The following is a 21,286-nucleotide window of genomic DNA, read 5'->3' as shown; positions in this document are numbered from 1 at the left end:
GTAGTAACATGGCCCTGTTAATTTGGCATTTGGTAAAGGTAGTTCACATGCTTTAAAGTATGTGTTTAGTTTTAGAGTATTAATTCTAGGGTGACCATATAATTTATCATCCAGAATGGGACACTTTTAAGAGTGGAAGGGGCTGCTTTTAATAATGTTGCTATAACAACAGGTGTACAGTGGAAAATTTGAAGATCTTGTTGGTTTTTCTAAAATTCTTTTTTTGTGAAGTGCTAGGAAATGAGATGACAGTGATTGAACAATAATAATGAAGAGTTTAGTGGCCAAGTAACTTTGCAAAATGTTGGATACAAAGTTGACATACTTCTTTCTGCAGGACTTCTTAGGACCTTTATATGTGTAAATATTATTTGAGAAGGTAGGGCGTGGTGAGGAATTATAGAATCTTGAATTTCCTTAATTGGTTTTGCCACAATACCATATTACTTTGAATATATATTAACCCTATGAACCTGGTTTGGAAAATGGTAACTTGGAGTACCCTGTCATTTAAATTGGATCTTTTTAATGTGAAACCCAATCAGATTGTTTCTAGTTTTAAGTTTTATTTAGGATTTTTGATTTTTCATGTCTGGGCAGCTAGCTTTATTACAGTGAGTAAAATTTGAAGTTTAAAAGAAATAACCTCATAAAATTGTCATTATATGTAGATGACATACTATATATAGAAAACCCAAAAGACTCTAGTGTACATAGAAACACTAGAACTGATAAATGAATTCAGCAAGGTAACAGGATACAAGATGCACATACAGAAATCAGTTACATTTCTTTAACAATGAAATATCAGAAAGAGACTGTAAAAAAAAAAAAACTTTAAAATTTTATTAAAAATTTTTAATTTTATTTCAGAGTATAGTTCATTAACAATGTTATATTAATTTCAGATGTACAGCAAAGTGTTTCACATACACATGTATACACATGTGTGTGTTCTTTTTAAAATTCTTCCCTGTAAGTTCCTACAGAGTATTGAGCAGAGTTTCCTGTGCTATACAGTAGGTCCTTGTTGGTTATCTGTTTTAAATATAGCATTGTGTACTTATCAGTCCCGAACTGCCAATCTCTTCCTCTCCAGGTAACTGTAAGTTTGTTCTCTAAGTCTGTGAGTCTGTTTCTGTTTTGTAAATAAATTCATTTGTAACTTTAAGAAAAAAGGATTCTGTATTTAAGTAATATCATATAATATGTCTTTCTCTGTTTGACTCACTTAGTATTATAATCTGTAGGTCAATCCATGTTGCTGCAAATGGCATTTTATTCTTTTTAATGACTAGGTGATATTCCATTGTATAAATGTACATCTTCTTTATCCATTCATCTGTCAGTGGATATCTAGTTTGCTTCCATGTCTTAGGTATTGCAAACAGCATTGCAGTGAACTTTGGCATTCGTGTATCCCTTTGAACCATGTGTTTCTCTGGATATATGCCCAGGAGTGTGATTGTTGGATCATATGGTAATTCTGTTTTTAGTTTCTGAGGAACCTCCATACTGTTTTCCATGATGGCTGCACCAACTTACATTCCCACCAACAGTGTAGGAGAATTTCCTTTTCTCCACGGCCTCTCTAAGTATTTGTTATTTGTAAATTTTTTGATGATGTCCATTCAGCCATTCTGACTGGTGTGACCCATTCTCACTGGTATCAAAGTACCTCATGGTAGCTTTGATTTTCATTTCTCTAATAGTGATGTTGAATGTCTTTACATTTGCCTCATGGTCATCGGTATGTCTTCTTTGGAGAAGTGTCTATTTAGATCTTCCCATGTTTTGATTGGGTTGTTTTTTTTTTAAAAAAAAGTTTTAAAATCACACACACACACACACACCCCACCCCCACCCCCGCCACCCCCCCCAGGAATAAACCTGACCAAGGAGGTGAAAGACTTTTATGATGAGAACTATAGAACATTAATACAGGAAATTGAAGATGATTCAGAGAAATGGAACGATATCCCATGCTTTTGGACTAGAAGAATTAATATTGTTAAAATGGCTGTACTGCCCAAAGCAACATGTAGATTTAACACAATCTCCTTCAAATTACCCATGACATTTTTCACAGAACTAGAACAAGTAATCCTAAATAGGGAACTGTAAAAGAACCAGAATTGTGGAAGCAATCCTGAGGAAAAAGAATAAACAGGAGGCATAACCCTTCCAGACTTCAGACAATGCTACAGTAATCAAAATAGTGTGCTGCTGGTACAAAAACAGACATATGGATCAGTGGAACAAGATAGCCCAGAAATAAACCCACACGCTTACGTTCAATTAATCTTCAGCAAAGGAGGCAAGAATATAAGATGGGGGGGAAAGGCAGTCTCTTCAGCAAGTGGTACTGGGAAAATTGGACAGCTGCATTTAAATTAGTGAAGTTAGAACACATCGTCACACCACACAGAAAAATAAACTCAAAATGGCTTAAAGACTTGAATATAAGATAAAACACTATAAAACTCCCAGAAGAGATGATAGGCAAAGCATTCTTTGACATAAATCATACCAATATTTTCTTTGGTCAGTCTCAAGGCAATAGAAACAAAAACAAAAATGTACAAATGGGACCTAATCAAGCTTAAAGCCCTTGCACAGCAAACGAAGCCAAAAACAAAACAAAAAGACTGCGTGTTGGGATGGGAGAAAATATTTGCAAGTGATACGACCAACAAGAGCTTAATTTCCGAAATATACAGACAACTTTTAACAACTCAGCTGAAAAATGGGCATAAGACCTAAACAGACATTTCTCCAAAGAAGACATACAGGTGGCCAAGAGGCACATGAAAAGATGCTTGTCATTGCTAATTGTTGTTTAGTTGTTAAGTCATCTCCAACTCTTTTGTGACCCCAGTGGACTGTAGCTTGCCAGGCTGCTCTGTTCATGGTATTTCTTAGGCAAGAATACTGAAGTGAGTTGCCATTTTCTTCTCCAGGGTATCTTCCTGACCCAAGGATCAAACCTGTGTCTCCTGCTTGGCAGGCAGATTCTTTACCACTGAGCCACAAGGGTAGCCCTGCCAGTTATTAGAGAGATGCAAATCAAAACTACCATGAGGTGTACGACCTCACACTGGTCAGAATAGCCATCATTAAAAGGTCTACATATAACAAATGATGGAGAGGATGTGGAGAAAAGGGAACCCTTCTACACTGTTGGTGGGAATGTAAGTTGGTGCAGTATGAAGGTTCCTCAGAAAACTAAAAATAGAATTACCATATGATCCAACAATTCCACACCTGTGCATGTATCTGGACAAAACTAATTCAGAAAGATACATGCACCCCTGTGTTCATAGCTGCACTCTTCACAATAGCCAAGACATGGAAGCACCCTAAATGTCCATCGACAGATGAATGGATAAAGAAGACGTGGTTCATACAAACAGTGGAATACTACTCAGCCATAAAAAAGAATGAAGTAATGCCATTTGTAGCAAACTGAATGGATCTAGAGGTTATTATACTAAGTCAGTCAGAGAGAGACAAATACTGTGTGATTGTCGCTTATGTGGAATCTAAAAGGTGACACAAATGAGCCTTTCTGTTAGGTTGGTGCAAAAGCAATTTCAGTTTCACATTGTTGAACTTTGCCATTTGATATTGGAATACGTTCTTAATTGTGGCTATGTGATACATCATTTTAATCTGCATTTCTTGCTTTATGTATTTTGTTAATGAATTATTACTTGCCGTTTATTTTATTTGTATTTTAGGTTATGGAAATGATGTTAGACAAAAAGCAAATTCTAGCGATTTTCTTGTTTGAGTTCAAAATGGGTCATAAAGCAGCGGAGAAAACCTGCAAGATCAAGAATGCATTTGGCCCAGAAACTGCGAATGAACTTAACAGTGCAGTGGTGGCTCAAGAAGTTTTACAAAGGAGACTAGAGCCTTGAAAATGAGGAGCACGGTGACTGGCCATCAGAAGTTGACAGCAACCAACTGAGAGGATCCTCAAAGCTAATCCTCTTACAACTAATGGGAGAAGTTGCCCAAGAACTCAGCATTGACTATTGTATGGTCACTTGGCATTTGAAGCAAATTGGAAAGACGGAAAGGCTCAGTAAGTGGGTGCCTCATTCAGTTCAGTTCAGTTCAGTTCAGTCGTTCAGTCGTGTCCGACTCTTTGCCACCCCATGAATCACAGCACGCCAGGCCTCCCTGTCCATCACCAACTCCCGGAGTTCACCCAGACTCACGTCCATTGAGTCAGTGATGCCATCCAGCCAGCTCATCCTCTGTCGTCCCCTTCTCCTCCTGCCCCCAATCCCTCCCAGCATCAGGGTCTTTTCCAATGAGTCAACTCTTCGCATGAGGTGGCCAAAGTACTGAGTTTCAGCCTTAGCATCACCTCATTAGCTGACCACAAATCAAAAAAATGTCATTTTGAAGTGTCATTTTCTCTTATACTGTGCAACAACAGTGAACCATTTCTTGATTGGATTGTGGCATGTGACAAAAAGTGAATTTTATACAACAACCAGCAACAACCAACTCAGTGGTTGGACTCAGAGGAAGCTCCAAAGCACTTCCCAAAGCCAAACTTGCCCCCCCAAAAGATTCATGGTCACTGTTCGGTGTTTCAGTGCTGGTCTGATCCACTGCAGCTTTCTGAATCCCAGTGCAACCATGACATATGAGAAGTATGCTCAGCAGGTTGATGAGATGCACTGAAGACTGCAGTGCCTGCTGCCAGCATTGGCCAACAGAAGGGGCCCAGTTCTTCTCTGTGACAGTGCCTGACTGCGCTTTGCACAACCAGTGACTCAGAAGTTGAATGCATTGGGCTACAAAGTTTTGCCTCATCTGCCGTGTTCACCCAGCCTCTCACCAACTGCCTACCACTTCTTCAAGCATCCTGACAACTTTTTTGCAGGGAAAATGCTTTCACAACCAGCAGGATGCAGAAAATACTTTACAAGTGTTCCTTGAATACCAAAGCACAGATTTTTATGCTACAGGAAACAAATTTATTTCTTATTGGCAAAAATGTAAGGATTGTAATGGTTCCTATTTTTCATTAATAAAGATATGTTTGAGGTTAATTATAATGATTTAAAATTCAGGGTTCGAAACTGTAATTACTTTTGCACCAACCTAATAGAAAACAAACAAACTCACAGACATAGAGAACAGACTTGTGGGGGAAATGGGGAAAGGAAGGGCTGGAATCAACACATTGTAATATTCACAATTATTATATATGTATTTTATATATATATATATATGATTTATATATATATAATATATATAAAACTTCAGTTACATTTCCCTGAAAAACATTGCTGTTTTAGGGGAACTTTGAGGGTTGAATACTAATTTATTGAACAGATTTTTAAAAGGCCTTTTCAGTGTTTCTTCCAAGCTAGGCAATATGCCTAGCTAATTTCTTTCTTTCTTTCTTTTTTAAAATCATTTTAGACTTAGGATGCAGCTATAGGTATTGTTTCTTCTCTGTCAAAGAATCTCTGTTTTTGATCTTTGAATGGAAAATTACACCCTTGTAGATTTAGGAAGGAAAGAATTGAACTTGCACTTTAAAGAATATTATTGCTTTGACTGTATGGAGAAATGTTCTGGAATTTGATTAGTTGTGTGTTTAAGGAATGGTATTGAGTTTTTATTTTTGTTTGATTATGATAAGCTCATAATATATGTATATATTTTACTTTCTAATAACAAAAGGTAAATTATTCTTTTAGCATAATTATAGTACATTTCTTTCTTTTGCTGGCTAGTTTTTTTGACCTTTGGACATATGAATTAAATTTTTTTCCTAATTTTATGCTTAAAAAAATTACTTCTTCCTTGACAGTAAAATTGGCATTGGTTTGCTCCCCTCCCCCCACTTTTTAAAATTTGTTTAATGTTCTGGATATGTAAATACGGATGCTGTTGGTTTTTTTACATCGGAGGCTTGTGAGTAGCTGATCGTCCCTCCTCCCTAAATTTCAGGAAGAGTGTATAGTGTGTTTTCATGGTCTCACCTTGAAATGCATTTTTATATACATTAATGGAATTTCTCCAAAGAAAATGTGAGCATTTTCTTAAACTTGCTTTCACTATTATAGAAGCTTTGCGTGTAAATATTTACCATACTGATCTGTTTTGAAGATAATGATCTGTGTAAGTTTTGTAATACTTTAGCAACTTTGCTTTATTAGCAGTATTACCCTGCAGTAAAGGATGTTTCTGTTGTTTCTCTTAGCTGTAACTCATAGAATAATCTGGTGAAAGTATTCTATTTATGTAGAAAAGAAAGGGGTATTATCATTAATAGGTTTCTGATAGGATTTAAAAGAATACTTGGACAAGCTGTCACTGTAGGACTTGGCTTTTCCATGCAACCTATTTTTTTCTCCAGTGTTTCTTAGTAGTTTGTGAGCAGTCATTCCCAGAATTTCTAAGGACATTTATATAATGCACTTCAGTGTTCATACCAGCACTGTTTACAGTAGTCAAGACATGGAAGCAGCCTAAATGTCTGTCAACAAATGAATGGATAAAGATGTGGTATATATACACAATGAAATACTGCTCAACCATAAAAATGAAATAATGCCCATTTGCAACGACATGGGTGGACCTAGATATTATCATACTCTGTGCACTAAGGCAGGCAGGGAAAGACAAATACTATTTGATACTACTTATATGTGGAATCTAAAATATGACACAAATAAATTTACAAAACAGAATCACACTCACAGATATAATTTATGATTACCAATGGGGAAAGGGAGTGAGGGGGATAAACTAGGAGTTGTGGATTAGCAGATATAAACTACTGTTTATAAAAGAGACAACAAGATCCTGCTGTGCAGCATAGGGGACTATAATTGATATCCTATAATAAACCATAATGAAATAGAAATTTTAAAAATAAAATTAAAAGCAACATTTATGAGAATTCTCTGGTGATCCAGTGGATAGGTTCGGGGCTTTCATTGCTAGGGCCTGAGTCCAGTCCCTGTGTGGGGGACTAATTAAGATCCCACAAGATGTGTGGCATCCCTCTCCCCAAAAGATGGATATCTTTTTTTCTAAGCTTGTTTTTCTCTGAGAGCTATAAGACTGGTATTTAATAACCTGAATTATTTTCTTGTGCACCATGGACAATGTTTATTGAATAATTACCTTAAAATTGGAGAATCCTGGGGAAAATAATCATCTGTCTCCTAAGTAGTTGAACAATCTTATTTGTACTCCTTAACTTTTGTTATCTGAAGGGGAATTTCTTACCATGTGCCATTGGCCTCTATAGCTTTGACCCTGTTATATCTCAAGTTTTAAGGGTGATCTGTATGACTATTTAAGAAAGCAAAACTCTCAGATTTTGTCAGTGACACAAAACTGGGAAGAATATGTTAGATGACAGAATCAAGAGGAATTAATTCATCATCACCGTCATCTCCAGTGTATTTACTGGATATCATCCACCGTACTTAGCATAGGTCATGTGGAGTAAAGTGACCTTGAAAATTTCGAAGTCTAGGGAGGACGTAGACTAGAAAATCAAGTAACCCTGTGTTATAAGCACTACAGTTGAGACTGCAGGGTGCGATTCTTAAACAGCATTTTGAAAGGCTGGAATGATGAACATGAAAAAAAGGAAGTTTTAACAGTACTATATATAAAGTTCTATTTTTAAATTAAAAAAAATTAGATGAGGGGGTTTAACTTAGTAGCTTTGCTACCAGGAGCAGCCGTGAAGAGATACCCAAGCCCAAGGTAAGAGAAACCCAAATAAGATGGTAGGTGTTGCAAGAGGGCATCAGAGAGCAGACACACTGAAACCATACTCACAGAAAACTAGTCAATCTAATCACGCTAGGACCACAGCCTTATCTAACTCAATGAAACCAAGCCATGCCCATGGGGCAACCCAAGACAGGCAGGTCATGGTGGAGAGGTCTGACAGAATGTGGTCGACTGGAGAAGGGAATGGCAAACCACTTCAGTATTCTTGCCTTGAGAACCCCATGAACAGTATGAAAAGGCAAAATGATAGGATACTGAAAGAGGAACTCTCCAGGTCAGTAGGTGTCCAATATGCTACGGGAGATCAGTGGAGAAATAACTCCAGAAAGAATGAAGGGATGGAGCCAAAGCAAAAACAGTACCCAGCTGTGGATGTGACTGGTGATAGAAACAAAGTCCGATACTGTAAAGAGCAATATTGCATAGGAACCTGGAATGTCAGGTCCATGAATCAAGACAAATTGGAAGTGGTCAAACAAGAGATGGCAAGAGTGAACGTCGACATTCTAGGAATCAGCGAACTAAAATGGACTGGAATGGGTGAATTTAACTCAGATGACCATTATAATACCTCAGAGGAAATGGAGTAGCCATCATGGTCAGCAAAAGAGTCCAAAATGCAGTACTGGGATGCAATCTCAAAAATGACAGAATGATCTCTGTTTGTTTCCAAGGCAAACCATTCAGTATCACAGTAATCCAAGTCTATGCCCCAACCAGTAATGCTGAAGAAGCTGAAGCTGAACGGTTCTATGAAGACCTACAAGACCTTGTAGAACTAACACCCAAAAAAGATGTCCTTTTCATTATAGGGGACTGGAATGCAAAAGTAGGAAGTCAAGAAACACCTGGAATAACAGGCAAATTTGGCCTTGGAATGCAGAATGAAGCAGGGCAAAGACTAATAGAGTTTTGCCAAGAAAATGCACTGGTCATAGCAAACACCCTCTTCCAACAACACAAGAGAAGATTCTATACGTGGACATCACCAGATGGTCAACACCGAAGTCAGATTGATTGTATTCTTTGCAGCCAAAGATGGAGAAGCTCTATACAGTCAGCAAAAACAAGACCGGGAGCTGACTGTGGCTCAGATCATGAACTCCTTATTGCCAAATTCAGACTTAAATTGAAGAAGTAGGGAAAACCACTAGACCATTTAGGTATAACCTAAATCAAATCCGTTATGATTGTACAGTGGAAGTGAGAAATAGATTTAAGGGCCTAGATCTGATAGAGTGCCTGATGAACTATGGAATGAGGTTCGTGCCATTGTACAGGAGACAGGGATCAAGACCATCCCCATGGAAAAGAAATGCAAAAAAGCAAAATGGCTGTCTGGGGAGGCCTTACAAATAGCTGTGAAAAGAAGAGAAGCGAAAAGCCAAGGAGAAAAGGAAAGATACAAGCATCTGAATGCAGAGTTCCAAAGAATAGCAAGAAGAGATAAGAAAGCCTTTTTCAGCGATCAATGCAAAGAAATCGAGGAAAACAACAGAATGGGAAAGACTAGAGATCTCTTCAAGAAAATTAGAGATACCAAGGGAACATTTCATGCAAAGATGGGCTCGAGAAAGGACAGAAATGGTATGGACCTAACAGAAGCAGAAGATATTAAGAAGAGGCGGCAAGAATACACAGAAGAACTGTACAAAAAAGATCTTCACAGCCCGTATATTCACGATGGTGTGATCACTCATCTAGAGCCAGACATCCTGGAATGTGAAGTCAAGTGGGCATCACTACGAACAAAGCTAGTGGAGGTGATGGAATTCCAGTGGAGCTATTTCAAATCCTGAAAGATGATGCTGTGAAAGTGCTGCACTCAATATGCCAGCCAATTTGGAAAACTCAGCAGTGGCCACAGGACTGGAAAAGGTCAGTTTTCATTCCAATTCCAAAGAAAGGCATGCAAAATAATGCTCAAACTACCGCACAATTGCACTCATCTCACATGCTAGTAAAGTAATGCTCAAAATTCTCCAAACCAGGCTTCAACAATATGTGAACCATGAACTTCCTAATGTTCAAGCTGGTTTTAGAAAAGGCAGAGGAACCAGAGATCAAATTGCCAACATCCGTTGGATCATGGAAAAAGCAAGAGAGTTCCAGAAAAACATCTATTTCAGCTTTATTGACTATGCCAAAGCCTTTGACTGTGTGGATCACAATCAACTGTGGAAGATTCTTCAAGAGATGGGAATACCAGACCACCTGACCTGCTTCTTCAGAAATCTGTATGCAGGTCAGGAAGCAACAGTTAGAACTGGACATGGAACAACAGACTGGTTCCAAATAGGAAAAGGAGTACGTCAAGGCTCTATATTGTCACCCTGCTTATTTAACTTATATGCAGAGTACATCATGAGAAATGCTGGGCTGGAAGAAACACATGCTGGAATCAAGATTGCCGGGAGAAATATCAATCACCTCAGATATGCAGATGACACCACCCTTATGGCAGAAAGTGAAGAGGAACTAAAAAGCCTCTTAATGAAAGTGAAAGAGGAGAGAGAAAAAGTTGGCTTAAAGCTCAACATTCAGAAAACGAAGATCATGGCATCTGGTCCCATCACTTCATGGGAAATAGATGGGCAAACAGTGGAAACAGTGTCAGACTTTATTTTTCTGGGCTCCAAAATCACTGCAGATGGTGACTGCAGCCATGAAATTAAAAGACGCTTACTCCTTGGAAGAAAAGTTATGACCAACCTAGATAGCATATTCAAAAGCAGAGACATTACTTTGCCGACTAAGGTCTGTCTAGTCAAGGCTATGGTTTTTCCTGTGGTCATGTATGGATGTGAGAGTTGGACTGTGAAGAAGGCTGAGCACTGAAGAACTGATGCTTTTGAACTGTGGTGTTGGAGAAGACTCTTGAGAGCCCCTTGGACTGCAAGGAGATCCAACCAGTCCATTCTGAAGGAGATCAGCCCTGGGATTTCTTTGGAAGGAATGATGCTAAAGCTGAAACTCCAGTACTTTGGCCACCTCATGCGAAGAGTTGACTCATTCAAAAAGACCCTGATGCTGGGAGGGATTGGGGGCAGGAGGAGAAGGGGACGACAGAGGATGAGATGGCTGGATGGCATCACTGACTCGATGGACGTGGGTCTGGGTGAACTCTGGGAGATGGTGATGAACATAGAGGCCTGGCGTGCTGCGATTCATGGGGTCTCAAAGAGTCGGACACGACTGAGCAACTGAACTGACTGAACCTAGTAGCATTTCATGTGAAAAGAATTGAATAAAGGTTTTAGTTAACCTCAATCTTAATATGAGTGACAATATGATGTGGATGTGACTCCCTGCCCCTGCTGAAAAAAAAGCATAACATAAAACATCCTTCCATTTGCCTAAAGAAAATAATCCAGTCAGCCTAAAATGCCTTATTAGGTTGTACTGGTAGAAATAGCTGTGTTCATAAGATAGATAATACTAAGAATAGTCAGACTTTTATCTGGATTATATCACTCACTGCTCCTTGCAGTTGGAAGCTTGGGTTTTAACCACTGGACTGCCAGGGAAGTCCTGTTTTGTTAACATTTATCTCTTCCTCCTTTTCCGCTTAACTTTCAGATAGAGTGCAATGGAATTCTCTAGGCCAGAATACTGGAATGGGTAGCCTTTCCCTTCTCCAGGGGATCTTCCCAGCCCAGGGATTGAACCCAGGTCTCCCGCGTTGCAGGTGGATTCTTTACCAGCTGAGCCACAAGGGAAGCCCAAGAACACTGGAGTGGGTAGCCTATCCCTTCTCCAGAGGATCTTTCCTACCTAGGAATCGAACCGGGGTCTCCTGTATTGCAGGCGGATTCTTTAAAATATTTTATTTATTAAGTATTTATTTATTTGACTGAACTGGGCCTTAGTTGTGGCATGTGGGATCTAGTTCCCTGACCAGGAATCGAACCCCAGGTCCTCTGCATTGGGAGCTCAGAGTCTTGGCCACTGGACCACCAGGGAAGTCCCTGCAGGCGGATTCTTTACCAACCGAGCTATGAGGGAAGCCTTAATAGAGTTATAGTATTACAGAATTTTGAGGATTTGAGGAAACTTTGAGAAGCTCTAGTCAATCTTTTTTTAAAATGAGAATATAGACCCTGGAAAATTGTGATTCAGTAAATTAGTGGCCAAGTCAGTACTAGAATCCAAATTCTACATATACTAGTACCATATTATGTTGTATTTGTACTTAGCACGTAGTAGGTGTTGTTACTTTTGAGAATTGAATTAATATGATTATATGCTCCTGTCTCTGAAGAATAGCTTATCTCTTTGTGTTCCTTGTTAGTTCCAGTATTCCCTCTTTCTACAACTCATTTAAGGCTCATTCATGAATCCATAAAGTGTTTGTTAGACAGCTGTGTACAGAGCAACTTTTTATGTGAAGTTTTGTTTTTCCTACCTGTGCATAAGAAGTTTAAATTCTTGATTTTTAAATTAAGCTAAACTTTTTTATTATAAAAGTAATATTTTATCCAAATTTTAAACTGTTTTGCTTTGAGTTTATTTTTAGTATTCAAGTTATCTAGAAGGAGCTTTTAAAGGACATAGCTATCGGTTTTGTGGTAGTACAGAAATGGGAATGATGTTTAAATTATCAAAAGTCAAAGCCATGGTATGCCATTTCAACAGAATGTTAGGTTTGTACTTTGCTTGAAGGAGAATGGAATCTTCCCATGTTTTGTCATTATATCGGAGCTAAATGCAACCCATGTGATGGAAGATACCAGAAGAGGAAAGATAATCAGCAGGTCGTTTTTCGGTCATCTTCTATGAAGAAATCAATAAAAGATGAGACGTTGGGTGGAACAAGATTACGGAGAAGTATGCAACCAACCTAACTTGCTCCTTTAGTAGCAACTGTCTAACTAGGTTTTCTGGTTGAACTGGACATTGCTGACATATTGCTAATCTAACAACTGTTTATTAACTATTTCAAATGGAAAGGATTAGAAATGATCCCAAAGTCAGTTCCACTGAAAGAAGAATCCAACTTTGAAAATAATGAATAAAATATTTTTGGTGTACTGTACCATCTTTATGCATAGTATTTTCGATAATTGGTTTTTTTTTTTTTGGTGGACAGAAAGCAAAAGTATAAATGAAATACTAGAACATTGTTAAATGCCTCTTTTGTCTACCTTTAGAATTCATTTTGCTTTATGATTAGTTACAAATTGATACCAGATAAAGATTCGTAATACAGGGTCTGCTTCAGGACTAATCCTTTAAAATACTGCACTGGGAACGTGTGAACAAGGGTAATTAGGTGGTTCAAAAGGAAGTGCCTAATTCTTATTCAGAATTTAGTTATGACCTTTAATAACATAGGGTCATAGCTAATGAGAAAGTAACATTGGCACTTTTTATTTAATCTCAAAAAGCACTGAGTCTACAATACTTATTACTGTTGCTTGATTATTTATCTTCCTCAGTGTATGGTCCCTTCCTCTGTGGTCGAACTAGTGTTCTTATACAGGCACACACAGTCTAATGTGTGTGTTTGTGTGTGTAAAATCTTAAATATCTGAGAAGAGATTAAGTTGAAATGTGTTCTTATTGAATGGTAAGGACCTCTTCTTCCTCCTTCCCCATTCCCCTACTGTGTTCTGAGAACACTGGAAGCCAGTCTTATACTGCCAAACCAGGAGGTTGAGGGATTCCTTTCTGCCAAAATTGATCAGATCAAAGGAAAAAAAGGAATCCAAGTTTCCTGCCTGATCATCCTGGAGTGAAGTATCCTGGTCTGGTCACTCACACAGTTCATCTGATCATCTTTGTCATCTTACTAGTAGATACGAGGCTTCCTGGGTGGCTCAGTGGTAAAGAATCCGCCTGTGATGCAGAAGACGCAGGAGACGCTGCAAGTTTGATCCCTAGGTTGGGAAGATCCCCTGGAGGAGGGCATGGCAACTCACTCCAGTTTTCTTTCTTGGAGAATCCCATTTACAGAGGAGCCTGGTGGGCTACAGCCCATAGGGTCGCACAGAGTGGGACACAACTGAAGTGACTGAGCACGCACTTACTGTTAGATATAAATGTATAGCTAGAGATTTCTTCCTGCTCAAGGAGAACATCAAGCCTGAGAGGCAGAGACCAGAGAAAATAGTAAGAAAGAACTCAAATTATAGAGACAATGCAGGCAGCTGAAGAAAACAACAATGTCAAACACCCAATTTATTTATATCCTCAAGAGAAAAGAAGATACTAAATTCATGGAAAATAAGAACAAGATGTAGAAGGAATAGAAAAGATATGTGCAGCAAACAGAAAACAACTCATAGAAATTAAAATTTTAAAAGAAGAGTTAGAAGATAAAGTTTAGGAAATCTCCCAGAAAATGGAGCTAAAGACAAGAGATGTAAATGCAAGAGGAAAAAGAAAATAGCGCAAAAGAGAATTAGACAGTTTAGGAAGGCCATAATCTAAATAACAGACATAAAAGAGAACAAAGTCAAAGGAAGAGTACTGTAAGAAATCTTCCCAGGACTGAAGGATGGACATACATGGCTAAATGTAAAAATTTAGCCGTGGTCAGTTCATACAGTTAAAAACAAAACCATGAGAAACTTCTGTGAAGGATATATAGATGACTGAAAGATTGCCCATCAGAAAGATGTCAGGTTTCTTAAGATGATGAGGAAAGCCTTACAAAATTCTGACGCAACATACGTTCTCGTCTGGAATTCTGTACTGAGCCAAGCTCACTTGTTAAGTATGAGTAAATGAAGATATTTTTAGACAATACAAGGGATTTTTAAAAAGTGTACTTCCCATGCCCTCTTTTCAGGAAGTTACTGGGGGAAATACCCCACTAAAAAGAGAAAATCCAGAAAGGAAGAAGTGAGATCAAGGAAACGAGGTCCAACACAAGTGACAAGGGAATTCCCAGGATAAGTTAGAGGGAAATTCCATCACCACAGTTTTGTGCCAGACCAAGAGATCAAGCAGTTCAAATTGGAACTTAATGGAGGGTTTTAGGAAGTATGTTTTGAAGGAGGAAATTAAAACAGAGATTTACCTGATAGAGTTGAATATGTTGACAGGAAAGTTGCACTTTAGCAGTTTGCAGATGAATTAACTATTACTTCATAGAAAATTAAGCAAATACAAAAATGGTACAGTTGTTAACTAGAAGTAAGGTCATACAAAAAATAAACAGTAATCATGATGTACTTTTGGCTCATCTGTGAATATTATTTACAGCCATAGTAATAATGTAAATACCAGCAATTAATTCAACCAAAAATGATGATGGAGAGGTGGAGGTAGGGACTTCCCTGCTGGTCCAGAGGTTAAGACTGCGCTCCCAGTGCAGGGGGCCTAAATTCCATCCCTGGTCAGGGAGCTAGATCCCACATGCCACAACTAAGAGTTTGTATTCTGCAACTAAAAATCTTGCATGCTGCAAGTTAAAAAAAAAGCAAAAAAGATTTTGCATGCCGCCCGCAACTAAGACCCAGAAGAGCCAAATAAATGAATAAATATTTTAAAAAAGAAAGATGGAGGTAGAGGAGATGTAACAGATCTAAATCGTTACCTTTTAATAGGAAACAATTTTTAAATTTAAAAAATTAGTTATTTTAAATAACTCTAAAAGACTTACTATATAGTAGAAATAGGGGGGGAAATGCCACAAGAAACAGCTAAAAAGACTTGAAAATGGTTGCCTTAAGGATGTGAAAAATGGTGGCAGGGCAAGGGACATGTTTTCTTTCTAAAATTTTGACTTTTAAAACTATGTATTTCTATCTGATTAAAAAGATTCATTTTAGAAAGATGTCCCTCACAGAATGCTTTCTATACAGAATAGGTACATTTCTCAGACATTCTAAATTCCTTAGGATTCTGAAAACTATCATTTGGGCATGTAGAGTTAGCGCAGTGCTGTCCGAGAAGGCAGTGATTTCTAGTAGTAGCAGTGGTTGATGTTATCCTTAGTTATAAATATTCATTTTGTTACAGTGCTAACAAATGGGGATTTTAAACACGTGAAAGATTCGAATACACTGCGTTTCAACATTTCAGATGTGTTCAGTTTACCTCTGTTGTCAGCACTGTACACTGTGAATTGACTGCTCCATACTTCTCTGAAGTTTTTGGTTTGAGTAATAGATAATAGGTAACTTCAGATATTTGTGTTTCCCACCCTCTTTTACTAGATTTTTTAAATACTGCATGCTAATTACAGACCTTGAGATTATGCAGAAGCTGCTCCAGTAGTAGCGATAGAGCCTCATCTTTCACTATATCTGATTATAAGGTGCAGTGGTTAATTTGAATCCAGAAGTTTTCTTTTATCTTAACCACCAATTTTTTTAAGGCTAAAATGTTGAAGCTTAAAGTTGAGATTGAATATTAAATAAGTTGATCTTTTTTCCTAACTAAAAGGCATGTGGTTTGTTTTCTCTAAAAGGCAATAGCATCGTATAAAAGTAAGTTTGGAGTTGAAGTAGTTGTGTAACATTCAACAAATTTCTTAACTTTTCTAGGGCTCAGTTTTTCCATGTGTAAAATGAGGACAGTAATTATGATTAATTATGCATCCTGTGATAACAAAACCAAAAATTATACCTATGTCATTAACTTTTTTCTTTTGATGATCAATCAGAAGATTTAATTTTATGTGAGTTGTCAATGTACTCTTCCATAGAAATAGAGCAATAATCCATCTGTGCTGCATTTAAATCCTTACATCCATAGAGTTAGGACAAAAGTTGTGAGAAGTTTATGGTTGATTTTTGTTTGTGTTTGACTTAGGAGAATGGAATTGAATTGAAATAGAAAGACATTCTGTTTTGAAAACTTTATTGTGCTTTCTCTGCAAAATGAAATATATTTAACCAATGTCAACTTAAATTTATTTTTAACCTATAATCTTTGAAGCATAATTCATGTTATTCTCTAAGAGCGGAAGCTTACTTAACTAATACAGTGCTTTTCTGTTGAAATCTCTGTTCCTTTTAAAATAAGTAATAAAAAAAATCTTTAAAACTATTTTATACTCTTAGGACAGGTTAAATAGTAGGGAGAAATTGACATAGTAATTATTTAACCTCTGATAGCAATCTAAAGAAAGATATATTTATAGGATTTGGGGTAAAATTTGTTTTTAAGGTCTACATTATATCTTTGTATGAACATAAGAACTTGGGAGTTCGTTTGGAGTTATTTTTTAGTTATATGTGTAACTTATCCCTGTAGAATCCATCCCCACCGTTTGTTTTGGTATGACTTTCTAATTTTGTTCATCATTCATTGTCAAGGCATTATTGTTGGGCCTTAGTGTTAGAAGCTGAAGGTAACATGACCTTGTACCATAGAGGCCCTCAGTCTGATCATGGAATTGTTTGTATAAAAATAAAATTGTAGTACAGCAAAATAAGTGCCAGAATAAAGATATGAAAAATGACCTGTGAGAGTAGTGAAAAGAGAATCATTTAGTTCTGCCAGGCCCAAAAGGCAAGGATGACAAAAGCTGAGCTTTGAGGAAACCAGGCCAGAGAAGGTAGGGGAAGGGCTCATAGTTTTTTGATTAACCACCTGTATTGCATTTAAAGCTCTTCATACGCTTGTTTTTCTGTTTTTCTTGATTGTTTTGTAATATGTAGGTAACTTCTAGATGATTGGCTTGAAATGTATGTCATTTCAGGGAGCGGTCATAAATTAGGAAAGCCAGTTTAGCTTTTGTGTTACTGGTATTTGGGATGAGGCCTCCCTGATGGCTCAGTGGTAAGCAATCTGCCTGAGAATGCAGGAGACACAGACACGGGTTCAGTCCCTGGGTTGGAAAGATCTCCTAGAGGAGGAAATGGCACCCCACTCCAGTTTTCTTACCTGGGCAGTCCCATGGACAGAGGAGCCTGGTGGGCTACAGCCCATGGGGTTGCAGAGTCAGATGCGACGGAGCACACACGCACCAGTGTACAAAACAGTTGGGAAAATAGCAGATGGTGAGCTTACATGTGTCTTTCACCCTGACACCTTCTGTCAGTGATGGTGAAGTCAGGATTCTGCTGTTGATAGCTGTTAAGATCTTGGGTCATATTTTCCTGTGAGTTTCATTTTCCTAAACTTTAAAATGAGAGAATTGGTATACATTGATATTTCCTGTTGGTAGTCTCTTAGTATTAAAAGTTGGGGGAAAAGGAGAAAGAAATTTGGGAACAGAGAGTTAAAGTTAGATTTCTTTACTACAGGCTTATGGATTTTGACATGTGGATTAAATTCCTGGACTTTTTAGCTGTACTTATGGGATCTTAGTTTCCACATGAGGGATTGAACCCAGGCCCTCAGCAGTGAAAGCAGAGTCCTAATCCCTGGACTGACGGTGAATTCCCAATTTCTGGACGCTTTAGCCTAGCTTTGCCAATAGAGTCAATAGTATATTTCCAGTTTCATCCTAATGGTTTAATGAAAGATCATGGGATTTAAAATTACACGTATCTGGGTTTGAATCCTGGTTGATATTTATTATAGTAGCTAAGTGGCCTTAGGTAAATTATTTAACCTTTCTTAACTAGTTTCTTCACATGTAAAGCAGGAAGGGTAACACCTTGTGGTGGTATAAAGATTTAATGACAACCCATATGAAAATATCATATGTATCTGGTATATTATGGGTCAAAAAAGGTATAGTTTAAGCCCTATAAATCCCCAAATTAGTATAGAATACAATATTGTCTATAATGTTACAATATTTGTATCATGCCTACATCTGGTGCTTGAGGTGGATTGTTTATGTTTTTCACATGTATATATATAATTTTCCCCAAGAAAACAAATTTTCTTGAGGGCTCATTATCTTTTGCCATCCACATAGCACTCAGTACTCTCTTGGAAACTTAGTAAGTGCTTGGTAAAGACCTGACTTTTTCATTATAACAGTAAAATGAGGTGAGATGTAGTTTTACCTCATGTCTGCTTTATTTTACAGCTTTCATAACTCTAGGTAGAAGTTAGTGGATTTATGAACATTAATTTTAATTTTATTTGTTTACTTACTTTAAATGGTTAGATTTAAGTTTGAAATAACTAGAATTAACTGTAACGGAACTGGCCTTTGTAAACAAAACATAAGGATAAAATGTTATAATAAAGTATCATTTAATGTTGTAAATTATGTTATTGGAATACTAATGTTTCACATTTTGTTTTGTCTCTAAGCAAATGGTTATGAGCCTTAGAGTTTCTGAACTCCAAGTACTGTTGGGCTACGCTGGGAGAAACAAGCACGGACGCAAACACGAACTTCTCACAAAAGCCCTGCATTTGCTAAAGGCTGGCTGCAGTCCTGCTGTACAAATGAAAATTAAAGAACTCTATAGGCGGAGGTTCCCCCAGAAAATCATGACGCCTGCGGACTTGTCCATCCCCAACGTACATTCAAGTCCTATGCCAGCAACTTTGTCTCCATCTACCATTCCACAACTCACTTATGATGGTCACCCTGCATCATCACCGTTACTCCCCGTTTCTCTTCTGGGACCTAAACATGAACTGGAACTCCCACATCTTACATCAGCTCTTCACCCAGTCCATCCGGATATAAAACTTCAAAAATTACCATTTTATGATTTACTGGATGAACTGATAAAACCCACCAGTCTAGGTAAGATTATTCTGTAATGGTTATTTGGTTACTATTGGAGGATACATTTTCACTTTTGAGTTTGAATGTAACCCAGATTATCATTCATGATGAATTTTATATTTGGTAGTAGCATCCAGATGGTAATAAGAATCTTTCAGTTTTAGACAAAATCAAATGTATATAAGCTGTCTTTTAGACAGGAAAAAAGTATATTCAGGTCTTCAGGGATGGGTGCTGACACCGTGAATGTTAAAAACTTTCCAAAAATATAAATGTTTTTAAAAGTATAATATTTTAGATTGTTGATTAATATTTTATAGTAACCTTTACAAAATCAAAACCCAGTAATTACTGTCAGTCTCTGAATTGTTTTTAATTTTTAAGGGTTGATGACATCTAAAATGACTTGATATTTTTGATTATTTAAATGAGTAAATGGTTTAAATTATTATAAAAGGAGATGTGAGCTTTGATGTGTAGTATTTCAATTTCAGTTGACTTTTTCAAGTGAATATGTGTGTTTTACAGGTACACGCATGATCATGGTTATATAATACTAATAAACACTTGAAATTTCATGTACTATGTTTTCCCATTGTTTGGTCAGTGTCTGATATATTAATAGAATTCAATGTATTAATCAACTAGAAGTTTTAATTGCTGTATGCTCCCTTACTTTATTTAAGGTAGAAGAAAACTGACTCTGTTGGGATCTCTGATACGTTCAGTGTAATACATTTAAAATATCAGACTTCCAGATGCTGGTTTGTTGTTAAAAATCAGTGATTGTCAAACTGTGGCTGGAAAGGCAAATCCTGCCTGCAGCCTGTTTTGGTGGATCTGAGCTAAGAACTTTTTTATTTTGATATTCCTTAAGGGTTGTAAAGTGAAAACAAAGACGAAGAAGAATATGCACCAGAGACCATGCATCTCTGCAAAACCTTGAAATATTTACTGTCTGGCTTTTACAGAAAAAATTTGTCAATCCCTGTTACAAATCAGTAAACATTTCAGTTTGAGGGATTGATGAGTGTTGAATTTTGAGAACATTTACAGAAATTCTTGAACTAGGAAATGTTTGTTTTAAATTATATTTAGCAGAATACATGAATAAATTAAGATTATAGGAGTCATTTTCAAACAACATGAATTTTATCACATTTGTAAAATAGCCGTTAATAAGGAAACACTTGTTGAGAACCTGCTGTAAACTTCTAAAACTTATACATGCTCATTATAAAAAGTGAAAGTGCCAAATTCCTTTCCTCATTAGCAGTTTAGTGTGTATGCATAGATAAGGACATTATGTTTCTCGTGTTTAAGAAGGAATCATATTGTACATAGTATTCTATGACTTGTTTGTTCCTCTCTTTGTCTTACTAATATGGTATAGACATTTCTCCTTGTTCATCTTCCCATTTTTGTTGGAGGCCATATATACACATGGGCTTCCCTTGTGGCTCATCTGGTAAAAAATCTGCCTGCAATGTGGGAGACCTGGGTTCGATCCCTGGGTTGGGAAGATCCCCTGGAGAAGGGAAAGGCTACCCACTCCAGTATTCTGGCCTGGAGAATTCCATGGACTCGACAGTCCATGGGATCGCAAAGAGTTGAACACAACTGAGCGACTTTCACATCACATATATATACATACACATGTGTATATAATGTGTATGTGTACATGTGTGAGCATGTGTATATATAGTAGCTCGTTTCTTATTAAAGACTGTTAATTCTGTGTTCTAAATAAGTCCTTTATTAAAAGACATCTTCTAGTTTTTTGCTGCCAAAAACATGGTTAATAATTAGCATATCTTGTTTTCAGTTTCACTAATATGAATTTCAGGTACCAGAGTGAATAGATGATGTTTACATACATGTCTGTTAAATTTTGTTATGACA

General features: G+C 37.3%; 1 protein-coding gene across 2 annotated transcripts in view; it reads left to right on the top strand.

Annotated features, from left to right (window-relative positions):
• PIAS1 (protein inhibitor of activated STAT 1) overlaps positions 1–21,286 on the top strand; it is a 129,029-nt gene that overhangs the window by 19,162 nt on the left and 88,581 nt on the right. For both annotated transcript variants that reach the window (XM_018053602.1, XM_018053601.1), the window contains exon 2: positions 18,958–19,402. In XM_018053602.1, coding sequence (XP_017909091.1) covers positions 18,958–19,402 — 445 coding nt within the window. The remainder of the gene's footprint in view (positions 1–18,957; positions 19,403–21,286) is intronic.

This window comes from Capra hircus, chromosome 10 (assembly GCF_001704415.2).
Source record: "Capra hircus breed San Clemente chromosome 10, ASM170441v1, whole genome shotgun sequence".
In the NCBI taxonomy this organism is placed as follows: domain Eukaryota; kingdom Metazoa; phylum Chordata; class Mammalia; order Artiodactyla; family Bovidae; genus Capra; species Capra hircus.
The sequence above is the reverse complement of the archived record's forward strand: the minus strand, read 5'-3'. Positions and strand labels throughout refer to the sequence as shown.